Source organism: Eulemur rufifrons, chromosome 19, assembly GCF_041146395.1.
Source record: "Eulemur rufifrons isolate Redbay chromosome 19, OSU_ERuf_1, whole genome shotgun sequence".
In the NCBI taxonomy this organism is placed as follows: Eukaryota; Metazoa; Chordata; class Mammalia; order Primates; family Lemuridae; genus Eulemur; species Eulemur rufifrons.
The window spans coordinates 104,819,651-104,846,513 of NC_091001.1; the positions used below are offsets into that span (position 1 = coordinate 104,819,651).

Below are 26,863 nucleotides of genomic sequence, written 5' to 3' on the forward strand. Positions count from 1 at the left end.
CTGTGGAAGTGCAGAGGAAGATAATGTAGAAGAGAATTGGAGTGGAAGGAGAATAGGAAACCCTGCGTGGGGCAAAGAGCTCCCACAGTGTCCCAGGTGTTATGTATTGATGAGTTAGACTGGTATCGAGGCTGCAGATATGGAAAAAGGGAAGTCAGTTAAGAGACACTTGAAGAAAGAGATGATACAATGGAATGTATAAAGGAGCATAGGGTATGAGTCAAATCTTAATTCAGATTTGTAACCATAGCAGCTCTTTCTAGGAAGAGTGCAAGTCAGGGATTTTGAATGGAGTTGGAGGGCAGAATAGGCCCTTGGTCTTTCCAGAGAACAGCATTACTTGACATTTTATGATTAAGTTATCATCTACATTCTGCAGTACATCTCATGGTCAGATATGTACAGAAACTTGAGGTATTATGCCTCATTAGTTTTATTTCAAAGGTAAACATGCTTATTAATTACAATAGGATATATCTTGCCTTTCTGCTTATATTCTACTATATTATATAGCCAAAATGCAAACCAAAGGCAACTATAGAAGTTTGGAAAGATACTTTCATATTTAAAAAAAAGGAGTACTGAGCTTAGTGTTTTAGTGTGGCTTATTACAAGAAAGAAAGCAGTTGGAATCACAGTCCCTGCATCCAACTGTAATCACCATTAGGGAATTAGCTATTTTTCTGTTGAGCTACTCTAGCAGCTACCTGTAGCCAAGTTCTTAAATAGCTATAATACGTCAGACATAACTTGATAATTCTAAAGGCAGTTGTTAGTTGCTGTAAGATGTCATGGATCTTTAATGCCTCTGTTTTTTATTTTCTTTGTACTCAGAGTAAAATAAAGAAGCGATCCTGGGTTCTCCATGAGTGTTTGGAAAGAGTTCCCGAAAATGTGGATGCTGCGAAAGAACTGCTTCAGTATGGATTAAAAGGCACAGACTTGGAGGCTCTTTTGGCAATAGGAAAAGGAGTGGATGATGGCAGGTTGGTTATAGAAAGAATTGGATTCAAAGTAAAGGTGACTTTGTGAAAACTTTCAAGCTGAGATGTTGGACTCGATAGACTTTTCTATATTTAGGTTATCGTGTAATGAAACAAGTTACCTTTAATGAATGCTTTCTTATCTGAGGTCACAGCTTTCTTTCCTTTAAATGTTTGCATATGATAGTTTGGTGCTGATGAAACAGCAGGTTCTACAAATGTTTATTGAACACTGGACATTTCTCAGCTGGAGCTTAACACACTTACCTGGGTTTGTTTACTAGTCAGATGAACCACCTCATGCAAATCTGAGCTGCACTTTCCTAATTTCTAGAATCATATCTTCTTCAAAAAATTACTTTGAGTGATTATATATCTTGTGAAAGCACCTTATAAACTTGTAAGCACCATTCAAATGTCAGTTAATAATGATAATGTCATAAAGTTATTTGACAAGAGCCATTGCTTATCAGACAGAACTTCTTTTGAGATATAAATGTGAGATTATATCTGAGAAGTAAATAATTAAAATGAGATTGACATTTATTACGATCTTAAGGCTTTAAATGGAAGTGATTCAAATAGCAAACGGTGGACATTTTCTGCACAGGCTGCTTTACACGGGGTGAATATAATTCCACATGTTTTCCAAAATAGTTTTCATTTTCTTTTCTTTTTTTTTTTTGAGACAGAGTCTCACTCTGTTGCCCAGGCTAGAGTGCCGTGGCGTTAGCATAGCTCACAGCAACCTCAAACTCCTGGGCTCAAGCGATCCTTCTGCCTCAGCCTCCCGAGTAGCTGGGACTACAGGCATGCGCCACCATGCCTGGCTAATTTTTTCTATATATTTTTAGCTGTCCAGCTAATTTCTTTCTATTTTTAGTAGAGATGGGGTCTTGCTCTTGCTCAGGCTGGTCTCGAACTCCTGACCTAGAGCGATCCTCCCACCTCAGCCTCTCAGAGTGCTAGGATTACAGGCATAAGCCACTGTGCTCGGCCTTCATTTTCATAATTTTTCAATTTCTATCTGTGATGATTACTGATGACTTTTTGCCTGTCCAATGAATATAATGTATGAATCACTTTGCTTACAATGGCAAAATTTTTTTTCAAATAATTGTTTCTGTTTCTGTGGAAATCAATAATAAATCAGGAGAAATAAAATAAGAGAAAGCAGCTTTTCACTACATTAAATTAAAAAAAAAATAATTAAATAGATTTTTTTCCTTGCAGATTTACATTACCTGGTGAAGTAGACATTGACAATATTTCCTATGAGGAGCTTGCCCCACCTGATGAAGAGCCTGCCAAGAATAAAAAGGAAAAAGAGCTCAAGAAGAGACGAGAACTACTTAAATTAGTGAACTTTTCAAAGTAAATGATTTATTGCTATTCATTTGATAATTTCTTTAAAATAACTTGTCATTTCAGTGTGTTCTTTACTAGTGATAATTATTCTAAATTATTTCAGCAGCTTAGATCAAATGCATTTACTGTTATCTTACCCTTGTGCTTTTGTATACTGTTTCATGAATTTTGAACTCAATGGAATATTAGTCATTTTCATTTTAACGCCTATAAAAATGTACTTCTGTGCAAATATAAGTGGCCTAATGTAATTATTCAAAACAGGTTAACACTGGAACAAAAGGAACTTTGCCGTTGTAGACTGAAATTATTAACCTACTTGGATCGACTTGCAACATATGAGGTAAGGAATAATTTTTATCAAACCAATTATGTTCATTTGATCTGTCATTTTAAGTGCTATTGCTGCCCTAATATCTGATATTCTTGGTCTTTAGAACTATTTATATGGGAAAAATTAATTTCTTACAGAAGCAAATTCTCTTTTGTACTGGTTTTTGTAAAAATTAGAGATAGTAAAAGAGCAGAAGTTGTTTTGTTAGATTAGGGAATAGAAATGTTTTAGCCATTTCAGTGCACCTATGTTTTCTAGATTTACAATCCTTTTCATTTACTTTTATTTTATATTTCAATTTTAAGGTAATAGCCCATAGCTGTTTTCAGTATCAGATTTTAGTATACACTGGATTTTAATAACCTTAATATGAATATTTCTGGTTTGTTTTATTTTAATTATTTATTAGTGGGTTGAATTTAATTGATTCATGTTTGATCCTAATTAGGACCAAAACTAGACACTTAGAGTCAAAAACAATATACTTCATATTTGGGTCTTTAAGGACACAAACACAGACGTCCCCATGTTGGACATTTCAGTAGCACTCTGTACTGCAAGACCAATTTAGATATTGTTAGAGGTGTAGGTAGAAATGAGCCACATTTTTATTAACATACATAGGTTAGATTGCTTTTTCTCATGACCCTCATAGCGGAAGTTACCCAGGTTTTAAAATAAATTTCTAACTACTGTAGTCTACATCCTTTGGAGGGTACGTCCTCCGTCTGTGTTCCTCCTCTCTTCTGTTAGCATGCTTCTCTAGGTGCTTGGCACTGGCGTGTGGTAGGCATTTTATGTTACAGCTAATAATGTGATGCTCATCCCAAGAACTTCTGAGCTTGCAGGCAATACCAAAAGCCTTTCATTCCCCTATCCTGCTAATATGATTGAAATGTTTCAAACAAAATACTAAAAGAGGGATATTTCTGTGGTTATTAGAAAACATTGGTGGTGACTATATCATTACCTGTAAACGAGTCATGAAAAATTCCTAGTACTTTTATTTATAGACACAACTAGTTTGACTGTTGGATGGTCATATTACTTTCAAGCATATCTCTTTGCTATGTCTGAGTTCTGTGATATTTTGAGGTAATATATAAAATCTCATTGTGCACTGTAGAAGTCTGAATAGATATAGATTATTTTCTACTTAACCTTAGTTTCACTGATGATATCTTTTAAAAAGATATTTAAAATATTCATAGTTTGACTAGTTTATTTTCTTTCATTATTCTTTAGTTATTGAATTGCTATTCCTCATGTGAGAGTAGTAAATACATTGTAATAGTGACATTTAAAATATTTTTTGAGCCTACTTTTAAAAATTAAGCTAAACCTTTGAAAAGTAGGTGAATTTAATGAATTTATTGAAAGTTGGGGGGCCAGGTGTGGTAGCTCAAACCTAGTGCTTTGGGAGGCCCAAGCTGGGAAGATCACTTGAGGCTAGGAGTTCGAGACTGGTTTGGGCAGCATAGTGAGACCCCCTCTCTACAGCAAACGAATTAGCTGGGCATGGTGGTACACACCTGTAGTCTTAGCTACTCGGGAGGCTAAGGCAGGAGGATCGCATAAGCCCAAGAGTTCAAGGCTGCAGAGAGCTATGATCTTGCCTCTGCTCTCCAGCCTGGGCATCAGAGCAATACTCTGTCTCTAAACAAATAGACAAACAAACAAACAAACAAAACCCTTAATAATGAAAATATTCAGATATAATGGTTATCTAGTTACATAGTGGTAGAGATAGACACTGCATTTTTTTTTTTTTTTTGAGACAGAGTCTCACTTTGTTGCCCAGGCTAGAGTGAGTGCCGTGGCATCAGCCTAGCTCACAGCAACCTCAAACTCCCGAGCTCAAGGGATCCTCCTGTCTCAGCTTCCCGAGTAGTTGGGACTACAGGCATGCACCACCATGCCCGGCTAATTTTTTCTATATATATTTTTAGTTGTCCATATAATTTCTTTCTATTTTTAGTAGAGATGGGGTCTCGCTCTTGCTCAGGCTGGTCTTGAACTCCTGAGCTCAAACGATCCGCCCACCTCAGCCTCCCAGAGTGCTAGGATTACAGGCATGAGCCACCGCGCCCGGCCGACACTGCATTTTAATAAGCAAGGACATGGCTTATTTTATTAACATGATAAATGAGATAAAAAATGAATTCATTTAAATTTTGTATGAGTATCTGTTAACACTGTATACCAGATACTGTGCTGGTGCTGGAGGTAGAGCGATGAACAAGGAACAGTCTTCGTGGAGTCCACATTGAATAGGCATTAGGTGATGATGCTAAAGGTGTGGAGACTTGACAAGGGATCATAACGAAGAAGAGCATCAGCTTCTTCCTGGGATGTCTGAAAAGACTATGTAGGAAGTAAGATTTCAACTAGCCCTTATAAAAAGGAGGGCAGATTTCAAGGACTAGGAAGTATAATAGGGGGGCTGCTAGAATGGAATCTCCACAAAGTCAGGGGTTTTGTCTTGTTTGCTGCTATATCCGCAAAGCCCAGAATGGTACCTGGCTCATTGAGGAGCTCAGTAAATACTTGTTGAATATTTGAACCAGTAAGTAATAGATACCAACATATTTGTTGAGTATTTACTATTTGTTAGCCATTTTCTTATGTACTTTATTCAGATTATTTCCCAACAATCCTTTGAGGCAGATACTATTATCCTCTCAATTTAGGGAAGGTAAGTGATTTGTCCAAACAAGTAGGAAGCAAGAACTCATGATCAGGTCTTTCGATTAGTAGCTTATGCTGACAGTCGGTGTGCTGGTTAAAGTCCTGGTGGCGTGGAAGCAGATGGCATGCTCCTGAGAAAGTAAGTCAGTCAGGGTATCTGCCCCACAGCTGGGGGAGTGGGGGTGGCATAGAACAAACGTGGGAAGTATGGTTAGAATGGTTTGTGGCCATGTTTGGAAAGGGCTCATGCTGTCTAAGGAGTTGAATTGACTTTTTGTGAGAGGTTGAGCAAGTTTAGGAAAAACTGAAAAGTGGGGGAATGGAAACAGTGGCTGTGGGCACCTCTTTTTAGAAGTTTTATTATGAAGGAGAACAGAGAAAATGGTGGTAGCTAGAGGGGGTATATGAGTTTAAGGGTGGTGTTGATAATAGAAGGAAGAAGTATTGTTTCTATGCTGATGAGAATGTACCAGTAGAGGGATGAAGGGGCATTTATTGAATAGAAGACAGGGGTTGAGGAATTGTTGGACTGCCACTTAGTAACTGAGTGGGAAGATTAGGGGCAGTTGGTGACAGACTTGGGTGCTGGACATTGAGATATTCCAGACAGTGTCTTTGGGTGATGATAGAAACCCAGGGTTTGGTCATGGGATGTCTAAGTGAGATGAAATAAAGGAAATAATTGTTGTGGATGAGAAGTGAAGGAACTGAGAACATTTTTAAAATGCTTTTCTTCTAGTGGTTTCCATGAGTATGCATTAAAGTCCCTTTTTCCCCTTTTCTGGCTGTTTCTCCGTCTACTTTTCAGATGCAGATTCCTGTTTTCTTGCACATCCTTTAAATGATGTTGTTCCTGGAGGCTCCTTTCAACTCATACTACTTAATCTCTCTTGGAATCACAGTCCCTTGTGTATTAATAACTTGACATTGTGTATGTCTAACTCATATGTTAGTCTGGAACGCCTGACCTATGTATTCCCCTGCTCCCTGGGCAGCTCCTTTTAGACGTGCTATAGTACCAACCTCAACTCATCTGCAAGTGAACCTCTCAACTCCCCACCCTCCCTCCCTCCCCCCCTCCCCCCCTCCAGACCTCCTCATTCTTCTCTTTCTCATCTCAGTAAATTAATTCGGTCAACAGATATTTATTGGCTATTTTTTATGTGACAGGCAGTGTGGTAAGAATCTGGGGTTCAGTATTAACCATGAGTCATACATTGTAGTGAAGAGACCTACTCTCTCAATCGCATGGTTCTGCTTTGTCTTTTGTGTTTCAGCTTGGGGGCCACCTCTGAGAAGCCTTCCTTGTCCTCCCAGAAGTAGTTGTGGCACCCTCCGATGTGTTCTCATTTACCTGTTTTTATTTGCCTATTTGTCTTCCCTATGAGATTTTAAGCTACTTGGAGGGGCAGGGAAAGTGTATTGTTCATTGTATCACCAGTGCCTGTGAACAGTGCCCCTAGCACATAGTGGACACTCCATAAATATTTGTTGAATGAATGAATGATTCAGTCTGCATTTTACATAGCTCACTCTAGCAATAGTAAAATTAATCTAAAGTTCTCATACAGAAGGGACAGGTGCTTATAATGTGTGGCCATATATAACTGTTGCTTATTTGTTTTTACCGGGTGGCTGATTTTGGTTGTCTTCTTGTAATTAACTTAATTTTTACTACCTATTTCATTTACTTTCGAATTAAAAAAAAATCCAGCATTTATTAATATGGCCCTTTTCAAAATAAAGGCAGGAATGCAGATGTAGTACTTTAGTTGACAATTGATAGTTGAAATTAATTAATGTAGGCCTTATTTATTTAGGCAGGCAGAGTTATAAAGGTTTTTAATATTTTCTTGTCACCCTTATTTAAAAGCCTTTTCATTAAATCACTGTTTCCCCTCAGGAAATCCTAGGAGTGCCTCATGCATCTGAACAGAGATATGACGCTGAATTCTTTAAGAAGTTTAGAAATCAGAATATTGTTCTCTCAGCAAGAACTTATGCTCGGGTAATTTCTTTTTTATAAATAAAATAATTATGGTTATTAATGCTCTCTAAATCTTTGAGCTGTGTAGTAAATGTTATTGCAAGCATATACTATTACATTTCCTTTTTTGTTGTAATATTAATAAATGTGGAGGAAATGGAGCAATATTTTAAAAAAATCTTATTCATCCTGAGTTTTAAAAAGAAATAATTTTTGTAGTGTTAGATTGAGAATTGTGATAAAAGGCTAGGAAAATCAGTAATATTTCAAAGCACTTCATATCAGCTGCATAGAAAAGTTAATTTTAAGTTTTTAATATTGTCATATAAAATCACTCTTTTATTTCTAAGGTTCACATTAGAAACATGCCCCTTGCTTTTTGCACAGGAAAGTAATGTACAAGCCCTAGAAATCCTGTTCACTTATCATGGCTCTGACCTGCTTCCTCATCGTCTTGCAATTCTCTCCAACTTTCCAGAGACCACTTCTCCGCATGAATATTCTGTTTTGCTGCCCGAAGCTTGGTATGTGACTGTGTTAACTGAATTTTACCTTCTTTCTAAATAATAATTTTTGTTTTATGCTGAACACCTTAAATTAAAAAAAAAACCCAGTAATTTTAGTGTAATCTACTTAAACTTTATTCCCAATAGTAAAATTATTTTCAAATTATTTTTAAAGGATTCTGAAACTAAAATGTTTCTGGCATAACAAAATCACCGTAACTTAATGAACACAAACTTTCCATTTTTTGGAAAGCTTCCTGATTTTACTGCTGTGTACTCAATATGTACTGTTTTCTGGTTAAGAACAGTTTTTGGGATAACAATATGTTTGAATTGTATCTTTTAGAAATTGAAGTATAGTTCTGACAATATTAGGTGGAAAGTTGCTTTGCTTGACAACCCTTTCGTCATATGAAATTCTAGAGACACAAAGACAAACGGCAAAGCAAAATACCACTTTACCACTAGACTGACACTCCTAGTCTCAATTCAAGGATATTTGATCATTGGGTTGTAGCATGTGACATCGACTCTAAGCCTATGTGGAACCATTGAGTATGTCCCCACTTGGTGATCTTCCAGACATGAAGCAAAGAAGACATGAAGAAAGGGTTGTCAAGGTGCATAGCTCAAAGCATGGGCAGCCCATTAGCCCCTGGCCTGAATGGCCCCTGGGATAAGGGAGGAGTGTGGAGGATACCTTGCTTAGGTCATTTACTAGAGACAGAAGGCAAAAGAATAACATGACACATCTGTTTGTGAGATCTTTTACATATAGTGAACTGGCCCACTAGTAAATGTGGCTCAACCATTAATTGCATGATTTATCTTTCCTGAATTTGAGTTTTATTCATCTTTAAAATGCATTGACAGTCCCTACCTTGCTTACTCACATTGCATATTTTTAGTAACATATGAATTGATAAATATGAAATCTACTTGTAAACTGTAAAATACTGTAAGGGATTATGATAGTTCTGACTGAAATAATTGTTTGCAGTAACTTTAGCTACTGGAAACTTTACAGTTTTTGATGTTGGGGATCATTTGGCTTCCTCATTCCTCCCCTGCTGCCTCTACTCTGTATCATATTTGTAGGTTTGAGTATTAATGATAATGGTCAATATTTATAGAGTAATTACTATGTATTTGGCACATACTTATATCTGGTCTTCACATAATTTTGATATTATCCCTGTTATTACAGAAAGGTGAGATTTACAGAGGTTTAGTAGTATGGTAAAGTCTATATATGTGCAGCTGGGATTTGAACCTACATTTATTTAGAGTTGTGGGTCAGTAAGCTCCAAAAATGTTATAAACTCCTTATTTTGCATTGCTTTTACTACTAAAAAAAAGCAAGTCTTTGTTCTGATAAGAGTGAAGAAAAAGAAAAAGCCTGGGATGCCTTTTTCATTTTCAGATAATTTTAGATCTGTATAGTGAATGATATGTAAATTGTGTTTTATAAATATATATTTATGAGTATTTCAGAATATAATTCTATCTATTGTTCCTTGTCTCTTTGCAGAATGAATCTAATCTGAATGGAAATGACTTTTTTTACTCTAAATTGTTAATGTAGAGAAAGAGGCTACTGTCTCTTAAAGTTTTTTTTTTAAAGGCCATTGCTCCTTAGATTTGAATGCATTTATCATTATTATTTTCTGATGATTGCTCATATAAGCATTTGATTTTAACTGGAAATTTTAGAATTGGTTTGGAAAATTATTGCACAATGCCCCACGCTGCACTGTCTTTAATGCCCTGTGGTTCCCCTGCCACAAGATCCGGTTTAAATTGTGATAAATATTATATTGTCATTTAACCAAAGCTTGATCAATCAATTTTGATTGAATTGAATTTTGTGATTATGATGGCTGGGAAACTTCTATGGTGTGTGCTATTTTTGTGTTTTATATTGTCACTTTAAAATTATTATGTATATTTGACATTGATGAAATGTGACCAAGTTTTGTGGAGCTTTGAAATTACATTTTCTGTCACAGGTGATGAATCTTTTTATAGCTACCCATTCTTAGCTTATCAGTGTTATAAAATGTTTATACTTTATATGCCAGTTGGCTATTTTAAAGTACAAAGGTGACATTTCTTACAGTCTTTGTTAGCTTCCACAATTCATGGTAATAGAGATTTTCTGTAGCAAGAGGAGATTTAAAAAATATTTTTTTTGGTGCTTATGGTACATTTCAGAAAGATTATTTAGATTTTTCATTTTTACCTCTTTTTCTATTTTACTAAAACAGAAATGATGAATGCAATCTAGTTTAAAAGGTTGTATTTTGAACCGTTATCTGTTGGAAAAAGTGTATAGTTTAGGGGTAAGAGCGCTGACTATCTGTTAATAGTTGCCCAGATTCATGATCTTGGTTAAGTTTCTTAACTGCGCTTAAGTTTCTGTTTTTTTTTTTTTTTGAGACGGAGTCTCATTCTGTCGCCCAGGCTGGAGTGCTGTGACGTCAGCCTAGCTCATAGCAATCTCAAACTCCTGGGCTCAAATGATTATCCTGCCTCAGCCTCCCCAGTAGCTGGGATAACAGGTGCATGCCACCACACCGGGCTAATTTTTCTATTTTTAGTAGAGACGGGGTCTTGCTCTTGCTCAGGCTGGTCTCCAACTCCTGGCCTCAAGTGATCCTCCCTCTTTGGCTTCCCAGAGTGCTAGAATTATAGGCGTGAGCTACCGTGCCTGGCCATATTTCTTAACTGTAAAATGGGGATGATTATGGCACTTACTTGATAGGTTGTGAGAATGATTAATGAGTTAATATATACAAAGTACTTAGAATAGTGCTTGGCACCAAGTAAGTGCTACTTTAGTATTGGCAATTATCATTAATTTCTGTTTTACTTATTTATCTTATTGTTTGTTTCCCCTCTGAAATGTCAGTTCTAGGAAGACAGGGATTATTGTCTATTTTATTCCCATCCTTATCCCCTAAACTTAGAATAGTGCCTGGAACATTGTAGACATTCAGTAAATACTTGTTAAATGAATGAATTAATGAATACTAAGGCTTTGGCCTTATACACTTCATATACTTATCATTTTAAACTTCCTGTGGAATAATTTTATATTTACAGAAAAGTTGCAAAAATAATACAGAGAATTCCTGTATACTATTTGTTTAGGTTCCATTTTCTTCTTTTATATATATATATATATATATATATAACTGTAGCACATTTGGCAAAATAAGAAGTGACCATTGGAATAGTCAGTTCTGTTATAATGTGTCATGTGCATTCCTAAAAATCACTGCACTATGCAGAATTGTTCAGTGAAAACCACAAGGCTTATGGGAAAAATGGGGTTAGTGGCACTGTACTCAAAAACTTTGTTCATGGGGACAAAGTTAGGAACCTAATATTAAATGGTTAAGAAATACAAAAATTCTAAAATATGGCACTTTACCTTGAAAAAGACCTGGAAAAGACCTTAGTTGTGGAAGGCAGTGTCAAAAGAGTTTCAGCTTGTGAGTTACTGGGAAGTGGAGGAAGGATGGTGATCAGAAATGTGATGGAAAGTTGTAACACCAGATGTGGGTGGGAGTGGCTCTAAGGCACTTGCTGAACTGAAGTAGCTGGTAGGTGTTTGAGGAGTATGCATGTACATGGAAGCCAAAGTGGCTTGGTTCAGTGGGCTGCAGTTTTCTGTGTTCACCTAATGCTTCTTGAGTATGAAATTATGCATCGGCAAATGAGAAATTTCTGTTACACTTAAGTTGTTTCCTAATATATCAATTCATTGGAACAAATTTGCATTTTTAAAACATTATAGCAGAACTTACTGTACAGTACTATGAGCTAAGTACAGATTTATTTGGGTTTAGCCGGGTTTTTTTTTGTTTTTTAACTAATGTTCTTTTCCTGTTTGAGGATCCAATCCAGGATACCACATTGCATTTAGACTCCATTTACTTTTAATATATGGAAATAAATCCTGTTTTTCTGTATCTCATGGCAAGGAATTCTTTGACACTTATATGTTTATTAGACAATAATAATTGATACTCATTTATGTTCCTGGATTAACTCCAGAATCAATAAGAAAATATTGAATTATATTTAGTATATTTTGTGATACTATAGTACTTAAAATACTTTATAGTATAAGTGGTATACTGTTGATAGAAATAGATTATATAGAGCACCATACTCTTCTCATCATCTATAAAAGCTGTTACTATAGTAACTTGGCAATTTGTTCACTTGTAAATGTCTAAATTTAGTTAGATTATTTAGTGCTAGAAAGTTTGACTATGAAAAGCATACTGTAACATGTAAATGGACTATAATTGAGTGAACTGTGAAAATGTGTTTTAGCTGTTTCCATTTTCCTTTCTGAATTTGATTGTATGAATTATCAATTGACTTTTAATTATTCTGCACCTTTAGTTTCACAGTAATTTATGTGGCATATCATTAAAGATAAAAATGGAGTGGCAGAGTGAACAATTTTAGGTCACCAGTGGTTTACATCACATAGAATGCCAATCTAATCTTATGTCAGTATATACTTAGTCCTTATCTTTAGAAAGTGCTGTTTTCCTAGAACACAAGAAGCACATTCACCTGCCATCAGAAACCTTGCAAAACGGTATGATAAATTGTATCACAACCCCTTTGGCAGAAGCATCCTTCCCTGTGACCTGTAGGCCTAGGACCTTCTTGTGCTCTGCTTGCTTTGACTGATGTGTTGGGCGCTGGCACTTTATTCCCTTACTGACACTGGATCATTCCTGCCTTGCTTAGGCTGTGTCCCTTTTGTGCTCTCTGCTCCACCTGATAATGCAACAGGAAATCCAGGGGCTCCAGGAATTTCCCCATTTCCATTTTTCACTGGGAAGTGTCATTGGGTAAAGAAGTATTGTATTCTTGTCTCCTCACTAAGGCATTGTTACTCACCCAAAGTAGGAGGCCTTCTGGTGACCAATTTGAAGGATATTTTTCTATTTTCAGAGGTTGTAGTATCTTATAGGAAGTTTTTTCAAATAACAAGACTAACACATATCTCCTAAGAAAGTTCTGTGAATATAGTATATGCATGTAATGATTGTTGATAACTGTTGACTGAATAAGTGTAAGCAGATTTGGAAAATCCAAAGATTGATGTGGCAAAGTAAATGAGATGCAGTCAAAAGCGTTCTCTTTGGAACTGAATTTGGAAAGTAAACCTATCTTTGACTTTCTTAGACTACAAGTATGGGGATATACTAGTTTTGTTCTACAATTCTGTTCAGAGTGAATATATTTTTGTGCATTCATGAATATCATTTTTGGCTTTAAATATTTTTGACTGTGTTAAGCATAGGGAACATAAGAGCCATTTGGCCATGATACATTTTTAACTTTTTTTTTTTTTTTTAAATTAATTGTAAAATACACATAACAGAACATTTACCATCTTAACTATTTTTAAGTGTATAGTTCAGTAGTGTTAAGTGCATTCACAGTGCTGTGCCACCAGTCTCCGGAACTCTTTTTATTTTGCAGAACTGGAACTCTCTACCCCATTAAATAACTTCTCTTTCTCCCTTCCTCCTAGCCCCAGGCAACCATCATTCTGCTTTCTGTCTCTATGAATTTGACTTCCATAGGTATCTCATATAAGTGAAAATACAGTACTTTTTTTTTGTGACTGGTTTTTTTCACTTAGCACAATGTCCTCAAGATATGGTGCACATTTAGTGCAATTAATATTATTATTAACTAAGATTTAGAGTAGTTTTCTACCTATGGACCATGTTTCTGTTTATGCTGGAAAACTGTTTCCTAAAGGAGGAAGATGAATTCTAATTTGAGGCGGGAGGTTACATCACTATTAGTGCCTGAATCCCTATGGAGGATCTCTTCTTCAATTTTTGGTGATGAATGGAATATTCAGACTGAAGGGAACTTTTAATATGTCTTCTAATTCTTTGTTTTACAACTGTTGGATTTGAATAGCCAAACATGGAGACTTTTTCTGTTATTACAACAGCATAAAATTTATGCCATAAAAGCAAAACATCAATATTCTTTTTATTAAAATTTCCAGTAGAACTAAGTTGATTTAGGTCAGATTAATTTATCTTGTTTCTTAAATCATTAATAAAGAATTAACCTAGGCCGGGCGCGGTGGCTCACGCCTGTAATCCTAGCACTCTGGGAGGCCGAGGCGGGTGGATCGCTCGAGGTCAGGAGTTCGAGACCAGCCTGAGCAAGAGTGAGACCCCGTCTCTACTAAAAATAGAAATTATATGGACAACTAAAATATACATATACAAAAAATGAGCCGGGCATGGTGGCACATGCCTGTAGTCCCAGCTACTCGGGAGGCTGAGGCAGTAGGATCGCTTAAGCCCAGGAGTTTGAGGTTGCTGTGAGCTAGACTGATGCCACGGCACTCACTCTAGCCCGGGCAACAGAGTGAGACTCTGTCTCAAAAAAAAAAAAAAAAAAAGAATTAACCTTTAAAATGATCAGACATCATGTTCCAGTTCTTCACAACTGAAAGGTAGATAGAGGTCTACTTTTTACTATCAGTTTCAAATTGATGATATTTTGATGATGTACATTAGTTTGTGGTTTTTTCAAAATGAAATAATTTTAACTATTTTTTTCATTGTAGTCGAAGTTGATTCTATTAATAGGAAGCTTTCAATTTAGAAGGTAAATTATTTTTGGTTTTCTGTTTTTTTTTTTCTTTGAAAAGCAACAGAAGACAGTCCCAGAATCAATTACTATTGGCTTAGTTTCATAGTTTTATGGCTATTCCAGAAGGTTGTATTCCATAAGAAGCATATTAATGTTTCTTGCAAAGCAGATGTTGATTTTTGAATTTTAACCCTTTTTTGAATAAAATTTATAACTAATCATGAGTATACTTGAAACTGATTTAAGAATTAAAGTATTTTTAAATTGCTTTATTTCATTTCCATTGAAAGAACAGTTTAAATAAAATGGATGAGTCATATAAGATTTTGTGTTATTTCAATAAAAATATAGGGAATATTTGTTTTCCATATGAAGGTATTATATTAGATTCAATAGATGGATATAAATATGACTCAAATGTCATTCCTGTTTATAGATAAATTGTAACCAAGAAGAGAAGATCAGGAAGATGAGATATAGATACAACTACCATAAAATTAAAATATAATATGTGTTATATGAGGAATATAGATAGGTTTAGAGATGGGAGAGATTACTTTCTGTTACAAAGGAGGTATATGAGGAAAGCCTTCTTGGAATTTGTAAGGTTTGGATCTAGGCTTTGAAAGTTGAGTGTGTTTTCAATGTTGGAAAGTTTGAGTAGGAAAGAGTAGTCTGAATAAATATCTAATCTGAAGTTGTTAACCTACTCAGTCTTCACCTGTATCATATTGTTTATTTAGCGAGTACAACAGATGTTCCCAATTAGTTGAAATGAATTAGTGTAGAGGATTTCCAATAAATAACTATAAATCTCTTTTTACTTATGTTTTTATGTAGCCTAGTCCTGTTCATAAATATTTCTTTTTTCTTCCCTAAAATTTTTTAAAAAGCAATTTTTATTGGATATTCTAGTCCCATCATAATTTTGTTGTTGTAATGAAATATTATCACTAAACCGTCAGTTGGATGACGACATATTTATGGAGGGATTAGGGAATTGCATTTACTTTTTTGATCCTCCAAGAAAACATAAAAGTATTTCTTTTCCCTTTAAAATTGAAAACCTGATTAGTTACCTAATCAAAATTCAATTCCCCTGTGTGTAGTTTATTTCTGAGCTGCTATGAGGAAAGAAGAATAAAGTGGTTTTGTATTTTGAGTTTGGAATAAGTATTTGGCCTTCTGAGATGGCTGTCTGAGAAGAGTACATAGAGTACTTAACAAAATGGGCTATGTTGCCAGTTTGTGAGTTGTGTCAGAGAAGAAAAGCCTAATATCCTTTATTGGGAGCAGGGTCTGGGTCTGGCAGTAGGCGTAATTGGTTTGCATGTTCCTGGTAGATCTTGATGGAACAAATTCTTGTCTTCCTTTTTTTATTTAAAGTACAAAAAATGGGGTTAGGGTAATTTCTTTGATTAAGAAGTTGTAAAAGATTATTATTTCAGAGTAATTTTTCTAGACCTTGGAAGTATGTTGATATTGATATTTGTTATGTATCTGGTACTGTGAGAAGTGCTAAAGAAATGAAGATGTACTGATGGATTCATTCATTTTCTTTTATTCAACAGACATTTCATGATTGAGTATAGAACATTTGTTTTTTAGTTTACAAACCAATTTTATGTTTCACATGTAGCTCTCATAGCATGTTCATGAGATAAGTAGAAAAGGGATTATACTACTTTTAGGACAAAAAGTTTGAGAAGCATTAGTGAAATATGTCTTGAAATAGGGAATTATTTTAATAAATGATTTTAATAGCATTACTGTTTTAGTGTGAATGTAACTAACTATTGTCAAGTGTTTTTAAAATGACTTAATACAGCTTAAAGAATCTATTTTCATTTGAAAGTAAGAAATTCCATCTTGAGAGATTGTTTTTTTTCTTTTTAACCGATATGTTCCCCTAAGAAGATGCTGTCACTAGATTAAGCATTACCAAGTAATACCAAATGATACTCTCTTTATGGAGATGAGATTTTTCTTTTATTATGCATTTTCTTGAAAACTTTATATAGCTTGACCAATAATTTCAGAACATGTGATCCTTAAGTAGATTATAACATCTTCTGAATGGTTAATAGGGAGCCATTGCCTCAGAGGAATAGTCCTGTAACTCTTTTTGGTCACACAGTGTCTTCACCAGTCAAGATTCCATTCATTTGTAAAATCGTTGTCTATAACATCAGTGTGTCTTTATCACACTGTGTTTAATTAACATAAAAATAACCCTGTGAGACACTTTTCTCAATTTTTAATATAAGCAAGACTGTTTAAGCTTTGTATGTATAATAAGAAAGATTCTTTTATATTATTAAAATAAAATTTATATTTTGTATACAAAACATAGATTATTTTAAGAAATGTTTGTCTTCAGTGTGTGCCCATTTCATTTAATCCTAAAAGTTTAGATACTGTATATAAGAACTGTGAAGAAAAATTTATGACGTATATAAATGTTGGAATCACCCATACAACATGGTGTTAACCTGTACTTGATGTGGATTGGTGGTAGTATGGTTATAGGAATTATGGATACAGGACAATGGACAGGTCATAAATGTACAACTTAATGAATTTTCACTTCTTTACCCCAGAAACTTGAAAGTTTGATTTGGGTCTTTTTTTATTCTGTGCCTCTTTTTATCGTGTCATTGGTGGTGTTTCTCAGTCTGTTCAAGAAATTGATTTTTCTCCTGGTTATGAGCCATACTTTTCTTCTTCTTTGCATACTTGGCAATATTTTATTGGATGATAGACATTGTGAATTTACATAATTGGGTTGAGTGCTAGATTTTATTTTTATTCCTAAAAGTATTCTGAAGCCTTTTTCTGGGGTACAGTTAAGTTACTTGGAATCTTCGATCCTTTTGAGGCTTACTTTTTAGCTTTGTTATTGGGACCAGAGCACCCTTTAGTGTACAGCTAATTTTGCTTGCCTATTGAAGTAATAGTCTTCTAAATACTATACCTGATACCCTATAAATTGTTATTAATAGTTGTTTGTGTTCTGGCTAGTGGGAAATACGAACTGTTCCTGAGTCTGTGTGAGGTCTAGGGGTGTTCCTTCTGCTCCTTCTGGTTGGTTCCTTTCCTGTCCTTGGGTAGTTCTTCACAGGTATGCATTGAGCAGTGCTTAGTCAATGACTTGCGAGAAACCGTCCCAGATTTGTTGGAGCGTTCTTTTTCAGCGCAGACTCTTTCTTCTCTGGCATGTTTTCTGTAGATTCTAGCTGCTTTGGCCCTCTGAGTTTCAGACTGTCTCCTCAACTCAAGACTGCCAGGCTCTGTTTGGATTCCCCTTTCTTGTGCTGCAGCCTGTTAGCTCTCTTCAGAAAAGTGAACTGGGGAGCTGGAGGGCTCACTTTGTTTTTCTCCCTTTCGTTAGGGGTCATTATCGTGCATGACCTGGTGTCCTGCTCTTCCACATATTTGTCTAGTTTGTTTGTTTGTTTCTTTTTTTTTTTTTTTTTTAAGTTTAATTCAAGAGATTCAGTACTCTTCCTGTTGCTTCAGGCTTCTTTATGACTCAAAGCAGAAGTTTTCTGTTAGTGTTTTAAATTAATTTTTCTGAGCTGATCCTTCTTTTATTAATCTGTTTCCTTTAGGTTTATTCATCTCACTAGTTGAATTCCTATTCCTATTCTTATTGAACATAATTTGTCCTTTCCCATAATATATTGATTTACTTAATTAAACTGTAAGAGTTCCACCAGCTACCTTACTGTGTTTACAATAAGGTTAGCTTCTCTGTGCAGTTGATCAAAATGGATTTCTGAATTTGTAATGAGTTAAAAGCTTGCTTTAATATGAAAATTACAGAAAGTGATCTCAAAAATGCAGGTATACAGGTATTTATTTGTTATTATTTTTTCTTTGTGGATAATCTGGAGCCTGTTTTCATTCCAGGATCAATTCTCTCACCACTTTCTATGGTAACTATATCACTGATTTTGTATTCTTGCAATAACAAAACATTTTAATATTAGCTGAAATACTGTATGATATGGATTTTCCATCACTGCTAACAACAGATTAGCAAAGCTGCAGTGTATCAAGAGCCAGAGATATTCTTTTTCCAAATTGTCAGCCACACATGTTAGAGAGTTGGTGGTATTTGTTAACTCTCATGAGCATTTATGGACAGTTTGTCAAAGAGATAGTCACGTGTAGTGTATCCCACTTCTTTCTTGGACCCTTGAATCTCATCCTGCCTGGCAGAGTCATTCTTTTGTCTTTGAATATACTTGTATTTACTTTGTGTCTCACATACTAACTTACGTAGTATCTATTCTCCAGGTCTTTCTTTTCTTATTTATGTGTTTCTTGAGGGCAGGAGCAATATCTTTGTATTCCTTCTTAAAAATTTTAGGTGCTCAATAAAGATGTGTTGAAGGAATGAATGTCTGTTATGTACTTAAGAATCTGTATAAAAAAACCTTGAAATCCATTTCCTTCAAATTCTTCAGTGTTTAGTTTCCCTTGTCTGCCTAACTCTAGGTTAACTTTGAACCTCATCAGCAGTAGAAATATGTTAGAATTCCTTGCACTGCAGATACTTGCACCGTTGTCTTCCCAGTCCCAGCCTGTGGAGCTGACATCAGAGCCTCTCCCTCTTCATTTCTAGGTCTTCGCTGCTTTAATTGTGGTTGTATGCCAGTCTGCTGTGTAATTTGGCCCACATCAGAGAACTTGTGATTGAGAAGGCTGTACATAGACTTGTTCAGCAGTATCTCAGGGCAAATAACCTTTGTGCTTCTTTGTTTATTAAAAGCTTAGGACATTCCACATCTTTTTGTGCTCATGTGTTCTCATACACAGGCAAAGAATCACCTACCCTATAGAGTATTGCATTGTTGCTGATTATAAAATAGGGAGTTGTAAGTCCATTTTGGAAATTTTATATCAGAAACATTTGAAAAAATCTCAGGTCCATTATCTGAATCTTTAGCCACAAGGAAAGGATATCATTTGTAAATACCTCTATGGTTTGGGTGTAGTTTTTGTTTTTTCATTTATTTATTCATATTCTTCCATTCATCTTTCAGTCTGTCCATCCTTCCATTCATCCATCCATTAAATATTTAAGTGAGATTTAAATAAATGCCAGTTATTGCACTAAGGATACAAAAATGACTAAAGCTTTGAAGAAGCTCATAGTTTAGTAAAGGAGCAAGGCACATAAATAAATGACTTGACCTTAGACAAATTGCTTAATGTTTCTGTGCTTGTGTCTCCTCTGCTGTAAAATGGAAAAGATAATATTGTCTTTGTCTAAGGACTGCTGAATTTACATATATGTATGTAATTCCTTAAAACTTTATATCTGTGCTCCCAGATAGTAAGTACTATATATTAGTCATAGGCTGGGCAAAGTTGAATGGTTTTATAGTGTGTGAAATGCCTATTCAACACAGGTTTAGAGGCAGGAACATGCAGGGATTCTAAAGGGTGATAATGGAGAAATCAGTCTTCCTGTGCCTTGGGGCCTGCACATAGGCATTATTTGTGCTTTTTTTGGTGATATGAATGAAAGGGGAATAAAAAGTATTCTTCTTTCCTCTCTAATCTTTTTGCTCAAAATCCATTAGCACTACAGACTCACATAGGGTCAGGTTTTATAATGAGCATTGACACAATTCATGAACATTTTGGTACATTTCAGTAGTTTTGTAGTTGATAAATTCAGATGTCATATATTTTTATCTTTGTCTTGGAAGTGGTTTTTCTGGTGTAATTAATAGTCCAAAGAACATTTGTCAGGGTCTGGTTGTCTTTAAGTAATGTGTAGTAAAGGGCTCACTATTATTCTCTCCAGTGGTTCTGTGTCAGCCTGAGTAACAGAATAGGGAGTGAAGTTTATTGGATTTCTCTCATATTTCTTCCCATTTGGTGGTTGTAGATGTGTACTTTTGGGACTTCCCTGTATGAGGATAGTTCTGATCAATCCTTAGCTGACTCTTAAATATCAGATCTTTCGGTGCCATAACATTTAGTATGTATTCTCCCTCACTAAATGAAATACTGGCAACCTTTAAACCTGTAGCTTAGTTGGTTATCATAAATGAAAGTTGTAGTTCACCAATTTTAAGTTGAACCCCTATCTTCCATCAGTACAATATTACAAATGTGAACATCATCACAGAAATAATCGAAAAATAAAACATATGCATTTATAAATATTTGTTATGTACATAACACCAAATGCCAAATGTAAAACTCAGTATGTAAACATTTTGGGAGATTTTTCTATGTTGATCATTTTAGCTTATTGGTAAAGGCCATTGAAATTGGGTTGAGGATGCCTTTCTTTCCTGGTAGCTTTCCCTTTAGCAAGCATTGGTATCCTTCATTGTTCTGAGGACCTTTAGTGTCTCTTGTTCTAAATGAGGTTTGTCTGTCCAATTGGAAAGTGGTAGTGGGGAGGTCAGTTTTCATACAAGTGACTTCTTTACTGATCTGTTATTCCTTGTTTTGTTGACATTAATCACCTTGTATAGAGCAGGCTTTTTCAGTTATTGAACCGACTTTTCTGGGAAGTTCTTTAATGCTTCTCTGTTGGATTTTCTGACTTCCCCTTAAACTTGAACAATTTTCCAAACCAATTCTCCTCTAAAATAATCAAATCATACTTTGATCGTGGCTAAAAACTTATTCTTAACATTGGTTTTAAGCATTTTGGAGAGAGAGAATGGCTTTTGGAAATTGTTGCTAATTTCTATCTCATAAATCAACTCATCACATTTTCTTATTACTGTTTATTGCATTGGCTGGGTGCTGTTTTCCTCGGGATGGTGTTAATTGAGTTTATTGCAGTTTTTAGGTATTTGTAAATGTAATCGTTGATATAATTATTAATATGGGACTTTATCATGAAGTAGATCTTGAAATGTAAACCAGAGTCACATGTATTTTATTCACTGATTATGAAAACCTTCTTGTTAATAATAATGATTTTTTTAAATTATGGTCAATATATATTGAACATTTCTTGTATAACAGGTACTATTTTAAGGGCTTTATATGGCCAACTACTTTAATCCTCACCAAGTCTAAATGAGGTCAATATTGTTATTATCCCTGTTTCACTAGTGAAGAAATTGAGTCGTAGGCAGGTTGAATAACTCCATCAAGGTCACACAGCTGTGCAGGGCAGAGTCACAATTCTAACAAAGAGGTTAGACTTCTAAGAGTGTACTTTTAATTATTATGGATTAGAATTCAAGGAAATCCTTGCTTTAGTCTCACTTTTATTTTGTAGGGCAGTATACAGTGTTTCCTAAATAGGTGAGTCAGCTGGGTCCCAGAGGTTAAACTGGTGGTAGAAGGAGGAGAATTCAAATCCCGTAGCACTGCTGCTGTTATTCTTATCTCTATTTTGCATATTTCTAGCACCTGAGAATACTGGTAAGTTTCAAAATTTCTTCTTAGTTTCTACTCTATTTTGCAAGTTATTTATTAATGAAATTGAATCCCATTGGTCCATAAGAGAACTCTGAATGATGCCGTGGCTTTATGAGTGACATTTGGCTTTTTATTTGGTTTCCTATTGAGTTTCAGATCAGTTTGACTTGTTCAGGGATGGTAACCACAGTGTAGCTACACATGTAGGCCCACATTATTATTTCTTGTCTTTTATTTACCAGAACATTTTATTCTCTGCTATATAATAGAAATAAATATAACTTCACATTTTAAAACCAATGCATAAAAGGTGGCAATTAGTAGTAACACACTGTCTGTTTAGCCTTTTGTTTCCAAGGCATAGAACATGAATAAAAGAACTTTTTGGAAGTTTATTCTTGATACAATTTCCTTAAAATAAAACATTTATATTTAGAGTGAGAAATAATTGGTGAGAGAATTGTTGAATATAATAGAACTTGTTATATTCATTCCTTTCCTGCTGACAGATAAATGTTACCTTCAGATGAAACATGTATAGTTTATTGTTGGGAATAAAACAATGAATAGGGTTCTAATATAAAGAATCCTAAAATTAAGCAAAAGCAACCATTATTTTGTAAAGAGATAATTTAAGTTTACCATATAATTCCTTTTTTTAATGGAAATGGTACATTTAAGTTTTAAGACTTCCTAAGCAAAGTGGAAAAAATAGATTAATAAGATGAAATAAAGTATGTGTAAATGCAGCTTTGTGTTTATAGAACTTTAGATTCAAAGTGTAAGTTTTGTAACTAACCAAACTTTCTTTGGTTCTATAGAAGGAACAGTATGATTTCTAGTTTTTTTTTTTGAAGCACAATTTCACCTAACCCATATAGTAATTGACTTACATGACTAATATTTTAATTGTGAACAGAATTCATGAAAATGGTTTTCTCTGAGTTTCATTAAGCATTCTATTATGCTGCTTACTTTATGAAAGAATAAGTAGATAAAATTTCGACATTTAACAAAGGTAAGGGAACCAATCAATTATTCTGAAATATAAAGAATGATAAGATTCAGGGTAATATTTTTCTTAAACTGAAATATAATGAGATGTCCAACTATCTAGATAGTAGATATACCATTACTAGTATAGCTTGTCCTTCCATCAGTTTAACGTGTATTAGGAAAGCATTCTTTTTCTCACTCTCAGATCTACAGATTCTTTATAAAAATGTACCTCCTTTATTCATCTGTTTTTTTAATGAACAAACTGTACCCTTCCGTTGCTGTATTCTAATCTTGAATTTTTTATCATGCACATGAGATGACTTTAAAAATTCTTTGTTGTGTTGTTAATTAATTAATTAAATCTATGCATACTTTTTTTAGAGTCTGCTAAAAGCCAGACACCATTTCAGGTGCTAGGATATTGCACTAGACAAAATAAACAATAACCCTGCCAATTTAAAGAAATTTTATTCTGATTGGGGAAGAGGTCCTGTCTGCTTCTTAAATGCTATCATGTGAAGAAAAATGAAGAACTTATGATGCTTTTATAACTACTTTAAACTCCTAAAATTTGATTTAAAATAATTTGTCTTGTTGAAATGTCCTGGAAGAAAATGAAAAAAAAAAAAAAATAACAAACAAACAACCAAAAAAAACAAAACACAGAAGGAAGGTTTTTTTTTTTTTTTTTTTTTTTTTTTTTTGGTTTTGTTTTTATATAAATGTTGGTGATCATACCTAAGATTGTCATGTTTGGTAGAAATTAGTTTCATAAGCCTAGTAATCTGTTGGTTACATATCTTAGTTTAATGTATCCTTTAGGTTTGCATGTAAATGGTCCTTGTGGGGTTGTCTGTATTAAATCTTGGGAAGGCTCAAATTGCCTCCTACCTGCTGTGCACAAATCTGACTGGTAGCTTTTATGCATGAAGTAGGTGAATGGTGGAAATATTGTTGGGGACTGCATTGTAGTCCCTATGTCCTTTCTAGAGGCAGTTTAGTATGCTGGCTAAAAGTGTAGGCTTTGCATTCTAACCGTGTGGTTGTGTTCAAATTCCAGCTGTGTCATTTATTAGCTCTTTGAGGATGGACAAGTTAATTTATACCTCAGTTTTCTCACTATAATATGAGGCAGATAATATCACCTAGTACATTAGAATAGTAGGACTAAATCAAGGTATTATAAAGCATTTTATACTGTCTGGTCCATAGTAAGAGATCAGTAAGTATTAAGGATTATTGTGGCCAGGTGCAATGGCTGACGACTCTAATCCCATAACTTTGGGAAGCTGAGGCAGAAGGATCATTTGAGGCCAGGCGTTTGAGACCAGCCTGGGCAACATAGTGAGACTCTGTCTCTATAAAAAATAGAAAAATGACCTGGGCTTGGTGATGCATGCCTGTAGTCCTGGCTACTTGGGAGGCTGAGGCAGAAGTATTGCTTGAACCCAGGAGTTTGAGGTTGTAGTGATCTATGATGATGCCACTGCACTCTAGCCTAGGTGACAGAGCAAGACCCTATCTCAAAAAAAAAAAAAAAAAAAGGATTATTGTTGCTGATATAATTATAATAACAGTAGTAGTAGTACTTCTATTATTATATCAGGAGTGGTGGTCAGTACATTTAAATACAGGCCAGTTGTGCTGTGCCTTGAAAATGCAGCAAAAATAATTTAATAACGTAGGACTCTAGGCCTACCTTTCAAAGTGGGCCTCTGAGCAGAACTTATTCTTAATGTGTTTTGATAAAAATAAGTATGTTTTCTTACTCATTTCTGTGCAGTGAAGATAAAATTTTACAATTTTCTAGTCTCTAAATATTATATCAAATAAGTATTATTTTGCCGAGGGCCCCCGTATCATTACTAATCACGTTAATAATACCTCCTGTATCTAATATCTGCTCTCTGTAGAAAATACAAATCTCAACTTGTGATACATGTTTTTAAAATTCATTTAGAAAACATTTTGTGTATCTTAAGGATACTGTGTCTATTTTATTTATAAAAGTCATAATAGCTTGCTAGCTTTTTTTATTTTTTCCTCAGTTCTCAATTTATTTGCTATAATTTATTTTTATGTTGGAAAAGTGAACATTATCATCATCATTGTATCTAAATATTATCTTTTTTACTTTCATTTCAGTGGTCTGATAAATATTAGTCATTGACATGGAAGAAAATAAAATAGTTTTTTTTAATTTGGTGACAAATGAAAGTAGGGTGTGGTATCCATTCTAAATCATTATATGATTCAGAAATTTAAAAATATGTACTCAAGGGCCTTCAAAAATGTATCTCTAGTAGTATATTACATGCTAGCTGAAAATTTGTGTTTTAAATATACAATATAATAAACTTATTTTGTATATCTAATAGAGAACCTTGACTTTGGGTAATTTGCCCTAATAATAATAACTGCAAGGGTGATGACATTGATTGATGAATCATCACTGCTTCTTCCCAGACCTCATTAGCTTCCCTCTTCTGCTTTAAAACCATCCGGTGGTTTCCTATTACTTTGTACATGAAGACCAGTCTTTTTACCAACATAATTTTCCAATGTTTATGAAGTGTTGCTTGTGCAAAGCATGTTGTATAACCTAATATAATAATATAAGAAAGTACAATTCTTTGTCTAGGGCTGTGATAAATTCAGGAAAATGCTACTCTTAATACTCAGAAATATTAGAGAAAATATTTTATTGAACTATAAAAACAAGGTAATTGAAATTTATTTTTAATTTTTTTCTTTATTCTTAATTCAAAATTGATTCAGTTGCTTTCATGGATTTATGGATGTTAGTATCATATACCACTCCAAATACTATAAACACAAATCTCAGAGATTAAGGTTCTAGAGATACTTTTTGCATCATATTCCTTGTGTAGCTCGTCATTGAGGTAATGTGTATTTAAAATGCCTATGCGTTTTTTTTTTTTAAATTTAAGCTGTAATGGTGACTCCTTGATGATCGTTCCTTGGCATGAACATAAACATCGAGCTAAAGATTGGTGTGAGGAGCTGGAGTGCAGGTCAGTATGAGCCAGCAGGGGGCATCTTCATTCCTTTGTGGGGTGGGTGAATAGATGCCTTGTGAAAGTGGTGTGTGGCCTGTGATCTCTTACTCGATGATGATACTCTGTGATTTAGAAAGTTTGAGAGAAGTTTTAAAAAACTCTCTTGACTCAGTTATGTTAAAATTTTTTAATGAAAACTATTAAATGCCACAAAGGAATTATGTTAAAAATGATTTTTATTATAACAACTCTTTTTATTTTGAGGTACCCCCTTTCAATCTTTCACATAAAGATGTATTTGTCACAGTTGCAATTATGGTATGCAGGCAGTTTTGTTCTTGGTTCATTTTCAGTTTTCATTTTTATAAGATTTAACTTGGGAAAGCCTCTGAATGTGGAGGTATCGAGTACTGCAGAAGGGGTTGGGAGATGCGGTGTGGGGCTGAAAGTCCATGTGAGGAACGTTTGAATCCCCTTACTCCCCCACTCCTCAGAATCAGGGAGGTACTCTTTCTCTGTCTCTCCTTCCATGTTTTCCCGACATGAGACCAGAGGTTTGTTTTTTTGACTCATGCATTGAGCCCGAGGGCCTCTAAATTGAGTTTGAAAACCCCCAGATTCCTGGATATTACACATGGCAGAGGACACGGTAAAAAGATGGCTTTGAAAATATGGATATTTAGAAAATTTGTGTCCTAAATGCTGAAACACTGGTTCCTTTCACCATCCCTGCTCCCAGATGCGGGTATATTCCCCAAGTAGAAGTTTGGAGAGTTCTTTTCTGGAGAAATGGAGTAGAGTGAAAAGAGGCCTGTAGGTACTGAGATATGGTTCCCAAAGATTCGTGCACTACAAGGTGACAGTGAAGCCAACAGATAAACAGGTGCTGCTGCACCCACAGAGCTTCCTAG

General features: G+C 34.8%; 1 protein-coding gene across 3 annotated transcripts in view; it reads left to right on the forward strand.

Annotated features, from left to right (window-relative positions):
* Window positions 1-26,863, forward strand: part of NBAS (NBAS subunit of NRZ tethering complex) — a 325,219-nt gene that overhangs the window by 78,267 nt on the left and 220,089 nt on the right. For all 3 annotated transcript variants that reach the window (XR_011236168.1, XM_069494000.1, XM_069493999.1), the window contains exons 17-22: window positions 835-986; window positions 2,217-2,357; window positions 2,616-2,694; window positions 7,277-7,381; window positions 7,748-7,884; window positions 25,884-25,967. Coding sequence is in view for 2 of the 3 variants with exons in the window: in XM_069494000.1 (XP_069350101.1) it covers window positions 835-986; window positions 2,217-2,357; window positions 2,616-2,694; window positions 7,277-7,381; window positions 7,748-7,884; window positions 25,884-25,967 (698 nt within the window). In the remaining variant the exon portion in view is untranslated. The remainder of the gene's footprint in view (window positions 1-834; window positions 987-2,216; window positions 2,358-2,615; window positions 2,695-7,276; window positions 7,382-7,747; window positions 7,885-25,883; window positions 25,968-26,863) is intronic.